We start from the raw sequence: 14,548 nt of genomic DNA on the forward strand, positions 1-14,548 counted from the left end.
GCTTTTCGGTGAAGGAAAACATCGTGAGGAAACCGGACTAATCCCAACAAGGCCTAGTTTACCCTCTGGGTTGGAAGGTCAGATGGCAATCACTTTCGTAAAAACTAGTGCCCATGCCAAATCTTGGGATTACTTGTCAGGCGGACCCCAGGCTCCCATGAGCCGTGACAAAATGCCGGGACAACGCGAGGAAGAAGATGGAGATGTTTGATGTCACAATGTAAGTTGAAATTGGCCTCTTGTCTAGAGGGCGACTTAAAATATTAATACACCATTTTTCATATTTCATTTAAATTTTTAATAGCTATTCAACTTTCTCGGCAGTTCATGTCTCCCGGACAACCTATACGTACTCAAGTGAAATTTAAACTGTAGATAATTAAGTACCTACATCTGTGCAAGTTGCGAGAAGTTTCCAAGGAAAAATTATCTGATATTTTGAAAACTTCCTCTATACAGTGGAACCTCGATAGCATGAATCTCGAGGAAACACCAAAGTTCGCATTCACGAGTATTCGTCTTATAAAGGAGATGCCCTTAGGGACGTTCTTATAGGTTTTTTTTTGTTTGACTTAAAGAGGTTTCTAGTTACAACGGTGAAACTCGTGAAAAATTCGTGTTATATAGGTTAGTTCCTATTATAAGGTACAGACGTGTAAAGTGCAGTCTCATTGTTTATTTCGAGTTACAGAGGTTGGTTTGTAAAAAAAAAACTTCGAGATATAGAGGTAAAATAATGAAGCCTCTATTTTTCTTCGAGTAAACATTGTACTGGATAACCGTGACAGGAATCATTGTTTATATTTTGGTTTTGAAGGGAACTAGGGACTTCGCCTTATCAAGGTTCGAGTTATTGAGGTTCCACTGAATCTTGCGATTTTTTCTAAATTACCCGAGAACTTTTCCATGTTTTTGCAAACTTTCCGCAACTTGCACATCTTATTTACTCAATTCATCACACTTAGTTACTCAATTGTGAGTAACAGGTGCAGTTGTATTTGCTTGTCAGAATATTTTCTGCGTAAGTTATTTACACAATTGGTACTATTATTAACTTTACAATGTGGGATATTACTTACAATTTAACATTTCATACCAGCGTTATCAAACGTTTAAAACAGACATTAATATTTATGTTGCTTAAATATGATAATTAACATGTTATTGTTGCTCTTTTTTGTTTTTGCGATTTCCCTTTATCTCTGTGATAGTGCAAGTCCACAAAGTAAGTTACTCGTACATTTATTTATTTTCATGTTCAATCTAAATTGAATTTTTAACATTTTTATTAACAGATCATAAAAAAAATAGATTTGTGACAGTTGCTAGGATAAAACTGTTGACGACCGGTCTGGTCTAGTGGGTATTTAATTTACCCTGCCTATGAAGCCGATGGTCCTGCGTTCGAATCCCAGTAGGGGCATTTATTTGTGTGATGACCACAAATATTTGTTCCTGAGTCCTGAGTGTTTACTATGTATTTAAGTATTTATATATTATACGTATATATCGTTGTCTGAGTACCCACAAGACAAGCCTTTTTAAGCTTTACTGTGGGACTTAGTCAATCTGTGTAGCAATGTCCTATAATATTATATCCCACCAAAAACATTTTCATATAAAATATTGCCAGAGCGAAACCATAAGGCTCGTCAAAAAGTTGTCAGATCTTTTGTAGAGTCAAGCTTCTCACTCTACAGGCCTTAAAAAACCAAACAACTTACTCAAAATATGTGGCTTCGCTGTTTAATTGAATTTTTTTGTTGTTTGTATACTAATACTATCTAGTATTGGTTCATTAGCGAGTAAAGTGAGTGAGTGAGTCAGCGACGAAATCGGTTTTTTTTGGATATGAATAAAATCTAAAGTAGAGCTATGCAATAAAAAAAAATATGCTTAATGTGTCCACTATTGATATCATATCCCGAGAATTTTGTTTATCTGGTATAATCCAAACCCAAGTTATGACGGTTCAAAAAAAACGAGGAAGCGCATTGAGAAAAGGTAAGTGTGCCCTTACGCTTCGCTTTGCTCGTCTCGGCATTCAGATCTTGGTCACATTATATAGTGTGTATTTTTGATATAACCTCAAACTAGACTAGACTAGACTAGACGTAGGTTTTAGTGCCATAAAACAATTACGAAAGATTTTTTTAGTTTATCTTCACTACCAGAGCATAATTAATTTTGTTTTTTTTTTCGAGCGACAATGTATTTCGTACATCATGATCACTTGTGACAGTTGTGACGTCGCGTCGCGGCATGAGACGTTTTGAGTTACAACAAAGTAGTGATACATTGCTTGCTGAATTATTTTGTATGAAAAAATAAAAGTCGTCCATTTTTTATAAAACCTATGAAAGTGTGTTCATAACAGCCTAAACTGCCCTTTGATTATGTATTCGTATCATACATAGACGCTGTATTATAAGTGTTATTTTTCCGTGCAATTCGTTTGTTCTTTCTACTCGTACTATAAAGTTTTTACTGCAAAGCGATATTGAGGGAAATCGGCAAACTGTTGGACTTTTTTTGTATATTTTGACATGGTATCTTATTTTATATTAATATTGGATTTATTCTAGTAATGTTTAAAGTTAAAATAAAAAGAATCATTTATGTACTTTATTATGATTCTCTCAATCCATTTAAAATATGTAGGTAGGTACTCGTTTTAAAACGTAACCTAAAATCGAAATAAAACTGTCGTGATTCATACTAATAACCTTTACATAATATTATTGATTAATATTTACTGCGAGTACTTATTTAGTTGCTTGCTACTTGCAGCAAATGTATGCAATCGTTCGAAACTGTAATCAATATGAAAGCTGACCTTAATATTTTTAGCCACTAAATACAATAAATCTTTATTTCGAAGTTATGTTTATTTTCAATCCAATTAAATCCTCACCCTAAATGGAAACCGTAACGTATCATAACGCTCTTACAAAATGCATTTATTCTACAGATTAAATGCGTTTGTAGCTCATGAGTCTCATGACAATTCAAATCGAACGAAGTTGGTGCAGTTTAAAGCCTGCCCTAATCTCACAGCTCCGAGCGCTGCCCGATGGCCCGAGCAACTAGCTGGTAACATTGAATAGTGACTATAGGCATATCTTAGAACCTAGTTGGGTCATACACATTTTTAGCAAACTCGTTCGCGTCGTGTCGCAAAGTTAAGGAAACTTGAAGCTAATTTTTATGCGGCACCTTTACAGACGGTTTAAATCGGCCTTTAATTTTTTTCAGTACTTGAGAATCAAATAAGAAAAACGGGATAAGAATGTACCAGAGTCATTAACTTTGATTGTTTTGTCCACAGAAGTGACCTTTTTCTAAATTGTGTTTGACCCAGTTAACTTGTAGATAACTATCCGAGAAGTCGCCTATAATTCGTTATAACCGGGGTATAAATTCTAAAGAAAAGGTTCCTTTTTAGGGTTCCGGGTCAACTAGGAACCCTTATAGTTTCGCCATGTCCGTCTGTCTGTCTGTCTGTCTGTCTGTCCGAGGCTTTGCTCCGTGGTCGTTAGTGCTAGAAAGCTGAAATTTCGCATGAATATATAAATCAATAAAGCCGACAAAGTCGTACAATAAAATCTAAAAATTTAATTTTTTTTAGGGTAGGGTCTCCTGTTCAACAGTTAACCATGTGGACACAGTTAACCATCGCTATAATTTGCAAACGCGATGTTGCCACTTCGTGCAGCGCCGCGCGATGAATGACGGAATAGCCCCTCTCCCCCGTCCCCAGTTTGCCGCGAGCTAGCGTGCGCGCCGGTTGTATGAAGAACGATTTTGTGTTTTTTTAATGAAGACAAGTGAAAAAACAACGTGAGTACTTTTTCTCTTTACTCGTTTTAGCTTAGCATGACATAGATGCTTATATGTTCGTTGTGTAGACTAACTAAACATGTTCCATCTGGTAAAGTACTTGTGTGCGTAGTGACGCTCATTTAAAAATGAGGTTTGCGTAACGGCTTCGGGAGTGGGGTGGTCTACAATTAACCAAAACGGTACGTTCTACAGTTAACCATGGTTTACTGTGTACTAACTATGGTTAATTGTGTACCGCATGAGATTAATTGTGTACCATACCCCAATTATTTGTAAAGCTTTATTTGTTTGCAGCTTTTTTCAATTTTGATTTAATTTATTTTTAGATGGGGCGTAGTAAGCAACCAGAACGAAAGAAAGGAGGCCATTCCGCAGATGACATGAAGAAGGCTATAGAATGTGGGGGAAGTAGTACTGGATGGGAACTTTGAACCAATACCTCGAGATCCAAAGGAAAATGAATTCGTGCTAGTCTTATTTCCATTGAAGAAAACCTTTGTCTGGCAAAAATTTTAGAAAAAATCGATGACAACGATGATGATTCCGATTTCTTTGTAAGCTTTTTGAGGCTTAAAAATAAGACGCACCAAACATTTTGCGAGCCTTTGGTACCTGACAATGCGGGTATTCGAGTACGGGATATTAAATATATATTGCCTGATCCAAAAATTATGGGCAGCAGCCGCAGGCAAATGTCCTTTTCATTTAATCCATTTAGTTTCATTATAATCTTCTTATTAATTATTGGCACGTAATCAGTCTCAAATCAGTGTTTTAAAATACTTATAAGCCTCATATTTATAATAATTGGCCTTTATAAACTTATTAATCAACAAACTTCTTAAAAATCTTCTTAAAATCTTATTAATTATGTATATACTTAATGTTCACTTTGATATGTCGAAATTGAATTTGTGTTAAAGATTTAGGTTGAAGTAGCCTGCAATACTATGTTTTGTTGATTCTTAAGGTCTAGTCCGTCCGTAAGTAAGACTTTTTTCTATGACACTGATTTGAGACTGACTTTGTGCCAATAAATAATTAGTACCTAGTTAGATTATAATGAAACTATTTGGAACTCTTTAGCTGTCAGTGCTATATGTTTGTTGATTAATAAGTTTATAAAGGCCAATTATTATAAATCTGAGGCTTATTAGTATTATAAAACACTGATTTGAGACTGATTACGTGCCAATAATTAATAAGAAGATTATAATGAAACTAAATGGATCTCCATAGTCGTATGTCCTATTAAGCGTATAAGTTAGTTCTAATTTTATATTTAAGAAGTCAAAACTCACTCATATTGATATAATTATAATAAAAAACGCTTTTGATATCATTAATGTTTCAAAACTTTAAGTTAAATTGTTGAATTCATAAACACTTTATTTTGTTCCTAACTAACGTAAGAAGATTATGTTTTTTTGTTGATTTTGTCGAATGTACCCTTTATTTCAAAATAAAAGCCAGATATTATAACGAATGGGGTTATTATTTCAAAATAAATAATTATTCATATTGAGTGATTAACTGTGTACGCCATGGTTAATTGTAGCATACCCCCCCCCCCCGGTTAATAGTGTACTAGGGGGTGGACACAGTTAGCCATTTCCCATTTTTTTTTAAACATGACTTTCTCAAGAACTGTTAAGTATACGAAATATTCTTAAATGCCAAATTGTAGCCAGATAACTTACCTTTCGGTAAAAGTAGAAAAAAGTTGGCTCTGATTGACCTATTACGCGGTGTGATGCTTTGAATATTAGGTGGTTAACTGTTGAACAGGTGACCCTACCTCCCCTACACGTAAAGTGGGGGTGAAATTTTTTTTTCGCTTCAACCCTAGAGTGTGGGGTATCGTTGGAAAGGTCTTTCAAAAGTAATAAGGGTTTTCAAGAAACATTTTTTAATAAAGTGAATATATTCGGAGATAATCGCTTCGAAAGAAAATATAAATGTGTCCCCCCCTCTAACTTTTGAACCATAGGTCCAAAAAATATGAAAAAAATCGTGGAAGTAAACTATAGCGGGCATGATCAGTTTAGCTGTTTTTGAGTTATCGCAAAAAGTTCTCCCTTCATAGTAAAAAGACTTACTTTAATTAGGTACTGATTATGCAAATTTGCCTATTTGTTTAACTCGGGTGAAAGGTACCGTTTCATCCCTTGGTTAACAATTTACTATACTTTAAGCTCCAGTTTAGCTTATTGTGACGGAAAAGTAACTACGGAACCCTACATTGAGCGTGGCCCGACATGCTCTTGGCCGGTTTTTTTTATTCATAATTTAGATTTTAGGATCATATTTAGGTAAGTAGATAGTTTTACGAACCCTCAGCTAAGCCAGATATTGAATCAAAACATAATTATCGAAAATCTGGCAAACGGAGAAGCATCTAGATGATAGGGAATTGTAAAACGTGAACAGTAACAGTTTATTTTTTTCCATCGGTTCGTTTCAAACATTGGTGAAGTTGGCAACCCTAACGCTTGTACAAAATTCATTACCCGCCGGGCTAAATGCGCCCGCGGCAAATGACAATGCAAATCGAGAGAAGTTGGTGCCGCTCTTCAAAACGGCCCTATTAATCTCGCAGCTTTAGCCCGATAGCCCCTGCTATTTGTTACTAGCTATGAGCAGGGTCATTCAAACTTGTGTCCATTACCGTAACCGTATTTTCGAATTTAAATGAAAATAGTTGAATACCCGAACATAATTTCTATAAAATGCTTGTTAAGAGAACCTCAAATCTTTACAAAACAATTTTAAACAGATGGCATTAAATTAGTGGCGGCGCGAACATTCCTATCTATTTATTGAGGGTCTCTATTGTTTCCCATAAAGTTTTAAGTCATAATGTATTGTTTGTCCGCATTTTCGTTAGTCATAATTTGGTTTTTCTCAGAAACGCGTAACTTTTCAGGATTGCCATAAAACAAACCTAACCTAACCTAACCTATCTATAGGATAATCTAAGGAAATTCCTAAAAAGTTAACGGTTTCAGAGTTATGACTAATGATAATATGACTATCATTACATTATGACTTTCAATAATTATGTCAAACAAAGGGATCCGATTTATTGAGTCATCTGGAGCTAATTTGGTCTGTTTTTGTAACTAATATGTATACCATGTAAGGTAAGGTGCGTTACTCCGTTCGATTAGCCAAGCTGGTGATGATAGTTAGAAGAGAATCCAGAGTGTTCCGAATTCATTATGAATAAGATTTTAACACCATATGACATTTATCTTATCAGGGTTGCCGCTGTCATGTGCGCAAATAAAGGAGTTTGTGGACGGACACAACATTCGTCGGCAAAGGGTGGCGCGCGGCGCTGTGCCACAGCAGCCTACGGCCGCTAACATGATATACATGGTGAGTTGAAGGGACAAGGTTAATATACAATAAATTGTGTAAAAATATTTTCCATAATGTCGATATTCAAGGAGGAAAATGGAGACTACGTTTGCATGGAGAAGCGGGCGTCCACTATCCTTGCGTCAAATCATCGAAATATATGAGGTCTATTTTCTTTTGTGTTGTACGTATGACAGCTTATATTAAAAGCAGTTTAAATAAATAAAACCCTTAAATATAAATTAAAATTAACTGCAATACAAAACTAATGTTGAGTTAATGTTAATGGCATGTGGGTACCTCATTTGTGTCAGCAAACAGCTGTCTGAAACCAAAATAAACAACATTGTTTGCATACAACCATAACAAGGTTAAATTAGCGTACTAATTAAAATGTATCATATTTCTAGGTGTGGGACGAAGAACTAGCAGAAAAAGCAGCGAGATGGGCTGAAAATGGAATTTTTGGCCATAACCCAGTTAAGACCGTTGGTAATTAAACTGCCTTTTGATTAGAAATGCGCCGAATACAGGCTTCAGAAAATCGAATATTCACTGGAACATCTGATACAGCTATTGCTGAAATTAATGTTTCCCTGAATTACTATTCGATTCAGCTATCATTTCAATACTGATCAATCAAAGTCTTCTTCGAACCGCCCCGTATCGAACTACCTAAATAAGTAATATTGCTACAGAATAGGTAATAATACTTATGGAAGTTCTCTAGTGCAAGGATGGGTAATGATTAACAGATAAAAAACGGCTATATACCTTACCTTCATTCGATATTAAAAAAAAACTATACCAGCAATAAGACGTAGCTTTCCCGCACTTACGTCCTTTGCTCCTTTTAATTAGAAGACTAGTTTAAAAAAAAAAAAAGCTCTTAATAGGTCAACCACTCATGTTCAAAATAATTTTTAGAAGGTACGCCTGGTTTGATAGTTAGAGGGAGGACTCATTATTATCGAGTTACGAAGCGATTATTTAAAACAGTACCTATTATTTTCACCAAAAACCTTTTTTAGAGACCTTGACCATATCTTTAAAGGTGTCGTCCTAATACAACGCGACTACGCGATTGTCATTAGGATGCCTATTCGAGTTCGATGTGTTTGATCAACTGCTCGTGCATTCGCACGACTAAAATTCGCGCAAACTTGCGATAATCCCGTAGTCGTGTTGTATTAGGACGACCCCAAAGACTAAGTCGGTGCCAGCCTCAAACAAACTGGAGCACCTTCCGTGACGCCCCTTGTATTGCCTTGTATTGGGCGGTTGGCGGAGGTTGCAGTTTTGGAATGTGTTGCGTTCAACTCTTCACTAAGGTGCTCAAGTTTGTTTGAAAAATAACAGATTATAAATATATAAATACGCAGATTTGTGTGATTGATTTCAGAAGTATGTATATAGTTCATACTTTCTAGATGTCATTAAATTGATATAAGCCTAGCAATTGTATTAGGTATATAGAAAGTGTATAGAAATAGATTTTAATTGTAATTGTAGGGTAGGTATTCACTTGCGTTATTGAAGACAAAATTATTATTTTTTTCTTTTCAGTGCGCTATTTTTTTTTGTTGGTCGATTCGTTTCGTGTTAGTGCCGGTTTTTTTATTGCCTTTTAGTTTTTTATGCGGTTAAATTTTTTTGTTAAAAAGTTTTTATTTTATAATTTTGTGTGGCTATAATTTAAACAAATTATTACATGCTTAAACTACAAAAAAAAAACCTCACGAATAATAAGTTTGTAAAAACACAGCTTTAAAATCTGTGAGTGAACAATAAATTACCCCTATTTTCCCACCCTTAGGGTAGGATTTTTTTTCCAAATTGATATGGGACCAACTTTGGGGTATACCCTTTCCAATAAAAAAATAATTATCAAAATCGAACTACTCTGTAAAAAGTTATGCGTGTAGTACTTGAGAACCTCCTCCGTTTATTTCGTCGGTTAAAAACATGACGCGCGATCATGAGGCCAATTAGAGCGGACATTTTGATATATGAATGATATGTTATTTTGTTATCATTCGTACATGTATTTTCCTCGTATTTTTCCATACATGTTCTACTAAAATAATTTCGTTATAGTCAGTTTGGACTATAAGTAATTTGCATAAATCCTATTTGACTTTTTTAGTCCTAACAAACGTCCATAACACTATAACAACTACAGTAACCACCCTTAGTAAAATAATGGATTAATTTGATTTTTATAACCTTATTCATCGATTTTTTATGTGTATTAAATTATTATGTTTTAAATTTAAAAAATAATGACTTCACTTTTAGTTACATTAACTTTTAAGGCAAAAACGAAATATGGGTAAATTCACGGAATAATTAGGCTGAACACGACACAATCTGTGGAAAAGCGAATTTGGATGATTTTGAACAGGTCATCCCATTTCATTCCTTTGTTATCTTTGTAGGCTCACAAAGATGGGGCCAGATTGGTGAAAATGTCTTTATAAAAACGTTGCCGAGGCCGTTCTATGTGCCAGTTATTCCGAATATCGTGGAAGCCCTGGACAGCTGGTTTGACGAGCACGCAAATTACGGATTTGAGCCATACAGCCTCGCTACACCGCGACCTATCGGCCACTACACGCAGGTAATGCATAATAGAATTGATAATGCCAACTTACTATAACCCACTTACAAAAATACTATGTCACAAAAACACACAAATAAGGCTAACGGTGCTAAGGGTATCTTTAACTTTCAGGGATTATAATTTTCTAACATAGGTACACTGTTTAATTGTCAACATTTCATTTTTTTCAAGTGGGCTATTTTATATAGGTAAGGAATCGAAAGAAAATTAAATTCTAAGGTAAACGTGTCTTTTATTTCACCTGTTACCCCTAGTGTAAATTTTATCGACATCATAACGTGACGAACGCGTTTGCGTTAAGTCTCATTTTGTATAGGATTTTGAGTTTCCAAAACGTCCCGCTTGGCACGCTCTTTCTAAATCCAATACAAAATGAGACTAAACGCAAACGCGTACGTCACGTTTCAAAATCGAATTTATTTACACTAGGGGTACTGTAGGGCTAAGATGGTCGATTATTTATCATTTGTCACCATGCCTGTCACGTTCTAACAAGTACGTAAGCGCGAAAGTGACGGGCATAGTGACAAGTGATAAAAATGGAACCATGCTGCCACCACTGATAACCAATTTTTGTAGGTTAACTGGAAGAGTTCCCTCTTAGGGATAGGTTCGCTTTTGTACAACCCAATTATTTTCTATCTGATGTAATCAATATTTATTTTTCTCGTACAATAAAGTGTTTACTTACTTAATTACTTATTTTTCATATAAATATCAAATCTAAAAGTAGCGAATTTCCAAGGTTTGCAATTGTAGTATGACATGATTACTGCGTATGAAAAGCTAACAGAATATTTCACTGAAATAAAGAGCCCGCGAAGAAACGTAAAACACAGAAATGTGACAACAGACAATGACATTTTAAATTTATGATAGTCTATGACAACCGGACATAATAAATAATTATATATTATATTATTCAGTCATATTAATTACGTCACACTTCCAGTTTATACGATTTCACAAGGTAAAAAAATAACATACTTAAGTTATTAGGTACATACAGGAAGCATATTTACCGAAATGGTTTTTGGTTTAGCCCACTTTACAAATTTTGAAATTTTGTTTATTATACTATTATTGTTCAGTAATATAGCCTATTACTGAACACTGGTGGTAGCTTCATTTTCATCCCTTTCTATATGATACAGGGGTATATCTTTGATTAGTGGAAAAAAAAGACGTAAACTTGGTTACTTTGATTACCCGGGTTACTTTCATTTGCAAAGTAACTTGATTTTTGAACGCGACCTTATGAAGTTCATAATATGGTTGGCAACCTTATCAGAAATACATAATGAAAGCGTTCAGAAACGAATAAGTCCTTAGAATATCTATGATCAATGTTACCACACCAATCAAAGTAACCCCAGTTTACTTGCATGTTTATGAATACGTAGGTAGGCTTAAGAGTTTAAGATTGTGGTTTGGGTATACTAGTATACCCACGCCATAATTACCTATGTACATATCTGGTAGGTAAATATACGAGTACGTGCGAATTTCAGATGGTGTGGGCAGAGTCCACCCATGTCGGCTGTGGGATCTCACAAAAGAAAGAAAACGGTTGGACCACTACATTGATTGTTTGTAATTACGCACCCACGTAAGTTACACCTTTTTAGTTCAGGACTTACCTAGACCTGTTTGAGTTACATCAGAGATCCCGTGACGATACGGAACTTTTATGAAAAGTGCCATGTCACAAGCAAATTGTTCAACATCTAAAATGCAACGAACTACGACAAAAGTCAGTTAAGTTCTTCGTACGAAGGTTAGGATAGCTACAGTAACTGAAAATTTGCGTTATTTAATTCTAGGCCAAGTCGAAAATCATACAGTTTCCTTTGTACAAATAATCGCATTTGCAGTGCCGTTCTCTCGACTACTATTAGGTATTGGGTATCAAAAGTGTTTTAAAAGGGAAGGATAAAACAGCCAAAAAAATTTAACAGCTCCAGCAGGTGATGGGCTGATGCAAGCAAATATGAAAAACAGCTCCGTATAAAACTGCTACTGAGTGCGCTAGGAAAAAGCTGCCTATCACTCCTAAAGAAAAAATATTAAAAAAAAACTGATAATATCTAAGTTACAAGTAGGTTATTATTGTAGTTATTCTTATCAATTGCATCAGTTTTTTTTGTCATTTGAAGTTTAATTTTTTTTTGGTACACCCCTTATTATCAAGACGTTAAAGTGCATGTTCAGATATTTAGGAGCACCTTAGCCGTTTCGATATACCAGATGGCGACTGTACAACACAATAGCCCCAGCATACATAACTAGCTGTGGATAGACCTTACCCCGTTGCAAAAGGCTTTACCAATGGCCAGGTAACTGTGTACTCTTGTCGTCGATTTAAGTAAGAGCGCGTGTGAAGCAGCCAGCATAATTCAAAGACAAGTTGTTCCCTGTTTGTATCATTGTGAAAAATATATCGTATTCTACTCTACAATATGTTAGAAAAACACTTGCTAATGCAATCGCAAAGTGCCTTACGATTATATGACTGCAAATGTAGGCAACTGTTACTGTATTTATTAAGAGCGTTTGCAAAGGCAAACCTAAGCGGAGAGTTTACCGATTGGAGAACCCCGTTGTTTTCTATTTCGATTTTACTGTGAAATATCTCGTAGTAAACTGTAAACAGAGTAGCTCAGCCGAAATAGGGATTTTTCCCAGTGTTAAATATGGTGAGGTTTAGGTCCACCAAAAAACTTTGGTAAGATTAGAAATCAAAGGTCTAGGGGATTGGACCAAGCATGGCATTCGCATTGACAAAGTGTGCCAATGTCATAATTAGTGTCAAATTTATATGTGATATAAAAACGTAATGTTTTTTAACACTTCCTCATTTTGTTCTGTTAAGGCACATTTACATTACACAACTTTCTTACATATTCCATACAATAAAATGGAGGCAAAAAAATTGCTCAGTCTAGCGTGATATTCTTGCATGTTGAAAGCAAATTGATTTCAATTCTGGAATAGATGACAGTGACCAACAGTCGGTTAAATGCAGCAATTGCCGCTCCACCTATCATTCAAAAGAAGGATTCCGCCGTGTGTATCCTGTACAAACAAATCAGATGCTATTGTCAAAACTGCGTGTGACTTACATTCGCCCAGGTGCTTGGTGAGAAAATGCCTCCAGCAAGATTCAAAAATGTACGCTGCAAGTAGACCGCAAGGGCTCTTTTACAAGTCATTACAACATTTACGGTGATATCAATAAGGGCCAATACAGACGGACTGCAATCCGACTGCAATTTGTATGGGAACTGCATGCCGACTTCTCGCCAACAGCAACGTTGTCGTACAGTTACCATACAAGTTGCTTATAAAAAATGCGTTTCCATTTCAGGGGAAACTTCCTAGGCCAAGTTCCTTACTACAGCAACGGGGCCGCCGGCTACCTCCGCTGCGTGAACCGCACCTGCCGTAGGCCTTACGGATATTATTGTTAACAATGGGAGCACGGGAAAATAAGTGCTAATCATATGATATATCATTTGCGGCTTTCCATGTGATGGAAATGTCTTTATGCACATGAATCATAAGGGCCCTTCTGTTATGGGAAGCCACATTTTTTATGTCGTAGGAAATAAAAAAGTTTAAAATGTATAACAAAAGATTAAAATAAATACAGAAATGTAACTAAAATAACTCAAGAATTAATAACAAAATAATTGTAGTAGTAAGTATACAAGGAGCCCGCGAGGAAGCGGAAAAAATTTAACCAATTTAAAGTATTCCAAAGAAGAAAAAATTCTGATACAAATTTAAGTCAATTTCGCCAATTTTTTATTTTATTTTTGTATGTTTTTATACATAATAAGTACAAGTTCTTGGAAAATTTTGGAATGTACAATTTAAGTTCTTTCAAATGATACCCCACTTAACCTAGTAACTAGTCGCTAGAGTGCGTTAAGTTTAGCATAGTTTACTGTAGCATTACCTGACCTATATTATATATTATAGTTCTTAGTGAGAGCGTTTTTAGGAGGTAGGTGCACGTCTATTGCAATGTATAACTTATCACTTATACTATTATTGTACTTGCTTCTGTTGTTTCTCCAATAAAATAAAATAAAACTAGACTTTTGAAATTTTGCCCCCTCTTCATATTGGGCATTCTCCATAGTTAATAAAAAAATAATACCTTCAATGTGACTGGGTTAGCGTTTTTCTTAGCTATTCCAAATTTGAAATCGATAGCTTAAGTGGTTCTCGAGATATTTAGCGATGTGCCAGACAGACAGACGGACGGACCTTTTTGGTACGGAACCCTAAAAACCGTAACATCACAAGACAAATAAACATTTGAGGCAGGAAAGTTTATATTTACAAAGGGTCCTTAAAACAACACAAGACTGGAAGGTATAGGATTGCTACAGATCTCTTAAAATCGTTCAACTGAATAAACTTCACAGAAAATATACGTTACGTGAGTATCCACAGTCAAAGGTACAATTTACATAAGGGAACTAACATGGATCACTGAACAAAACCGGCCATACGTAACTTTGTTTGCAAGTGGTTTTAAGTAACTATAATAAAATTTACATATTTTTTGTGTATACCTGCATACAGTTCTTGTAAGCATAAATGCAGGAAAAAATATTTGCGCGCTTTTTTATGCCAGTTTGATTTAAACTGTGTATTCAAAGTGACGCGATTTAAATAACAGTAGCTATCACTAACAAGTGTACCATT

General features: G+C 35.3%; 1 protein-coding gene across 1 annotated transcript; it reads left to right on the forward strand.

The window, feature by feature from the left end:
- LOC133520681 (venom allergen 5-like) lies at window positions 1-13,370 on the forward strand. Its single transcript, XM_061855283.1, has 6 exons — window positions 1-1,225; window positions 7,106-7,224; window positions 7,617-7,698; window positions 9,645-9,826; window positions 11,341-11,438; window positions 13,197-13,370. Exons 1-6 carry the CDS (start codon window positions 1,147-1,149, stop codon window positions 13,297-13,299), a joined length of 663 nt encoding a protein of 220 aa, XP_061711267.1. The 5' UTR covers window positions 1-1,146; the 3' UTR covers window positions 13,300-13,370.
- The last annotated feature ends 1,178 nt before the right edge of the window (window positions 13,371-14,548 follow it).

This window comes from Cydia pomonella, chromosome 8 (genome assembly GCF_033807575.1).
Source record: "Cydia pomonella isolate Wapato2018A chromosome 8, ilCydPomo1, whole genome shotgun sequence".
Taxonomy (NCBI): Eukaryota; Metazoa; Arthropoda; class Insecta; order Lepidoptera; family Tortricidae; genus Cydia; species Cydia pomonella.

Bases quoted from the DNA above. Each gene is read 5' to 3' on its own strand.
- LOC133520681 (XM_061855283.1), top strand. From the start codon at position 1,147: ATGATAATTAACATGTTATTGTTGCTCTTTTTTGTTTTTGCGATTTCC. The intron at 1,226-7,105 runs GTAAGTTACTCG...TTATCTTATCAG, and splicing joins TGATAGTGCAAGTCCACAAA to GGTTGCCGCTGTCATGTGCG. The intron at 7,225-7,616 runs GTGAGTTGAAGG...TCATATTTCTAG, and splicing joins CCGCTAACATGATATACATG to GTGTGGGACGAAGAACTAGC.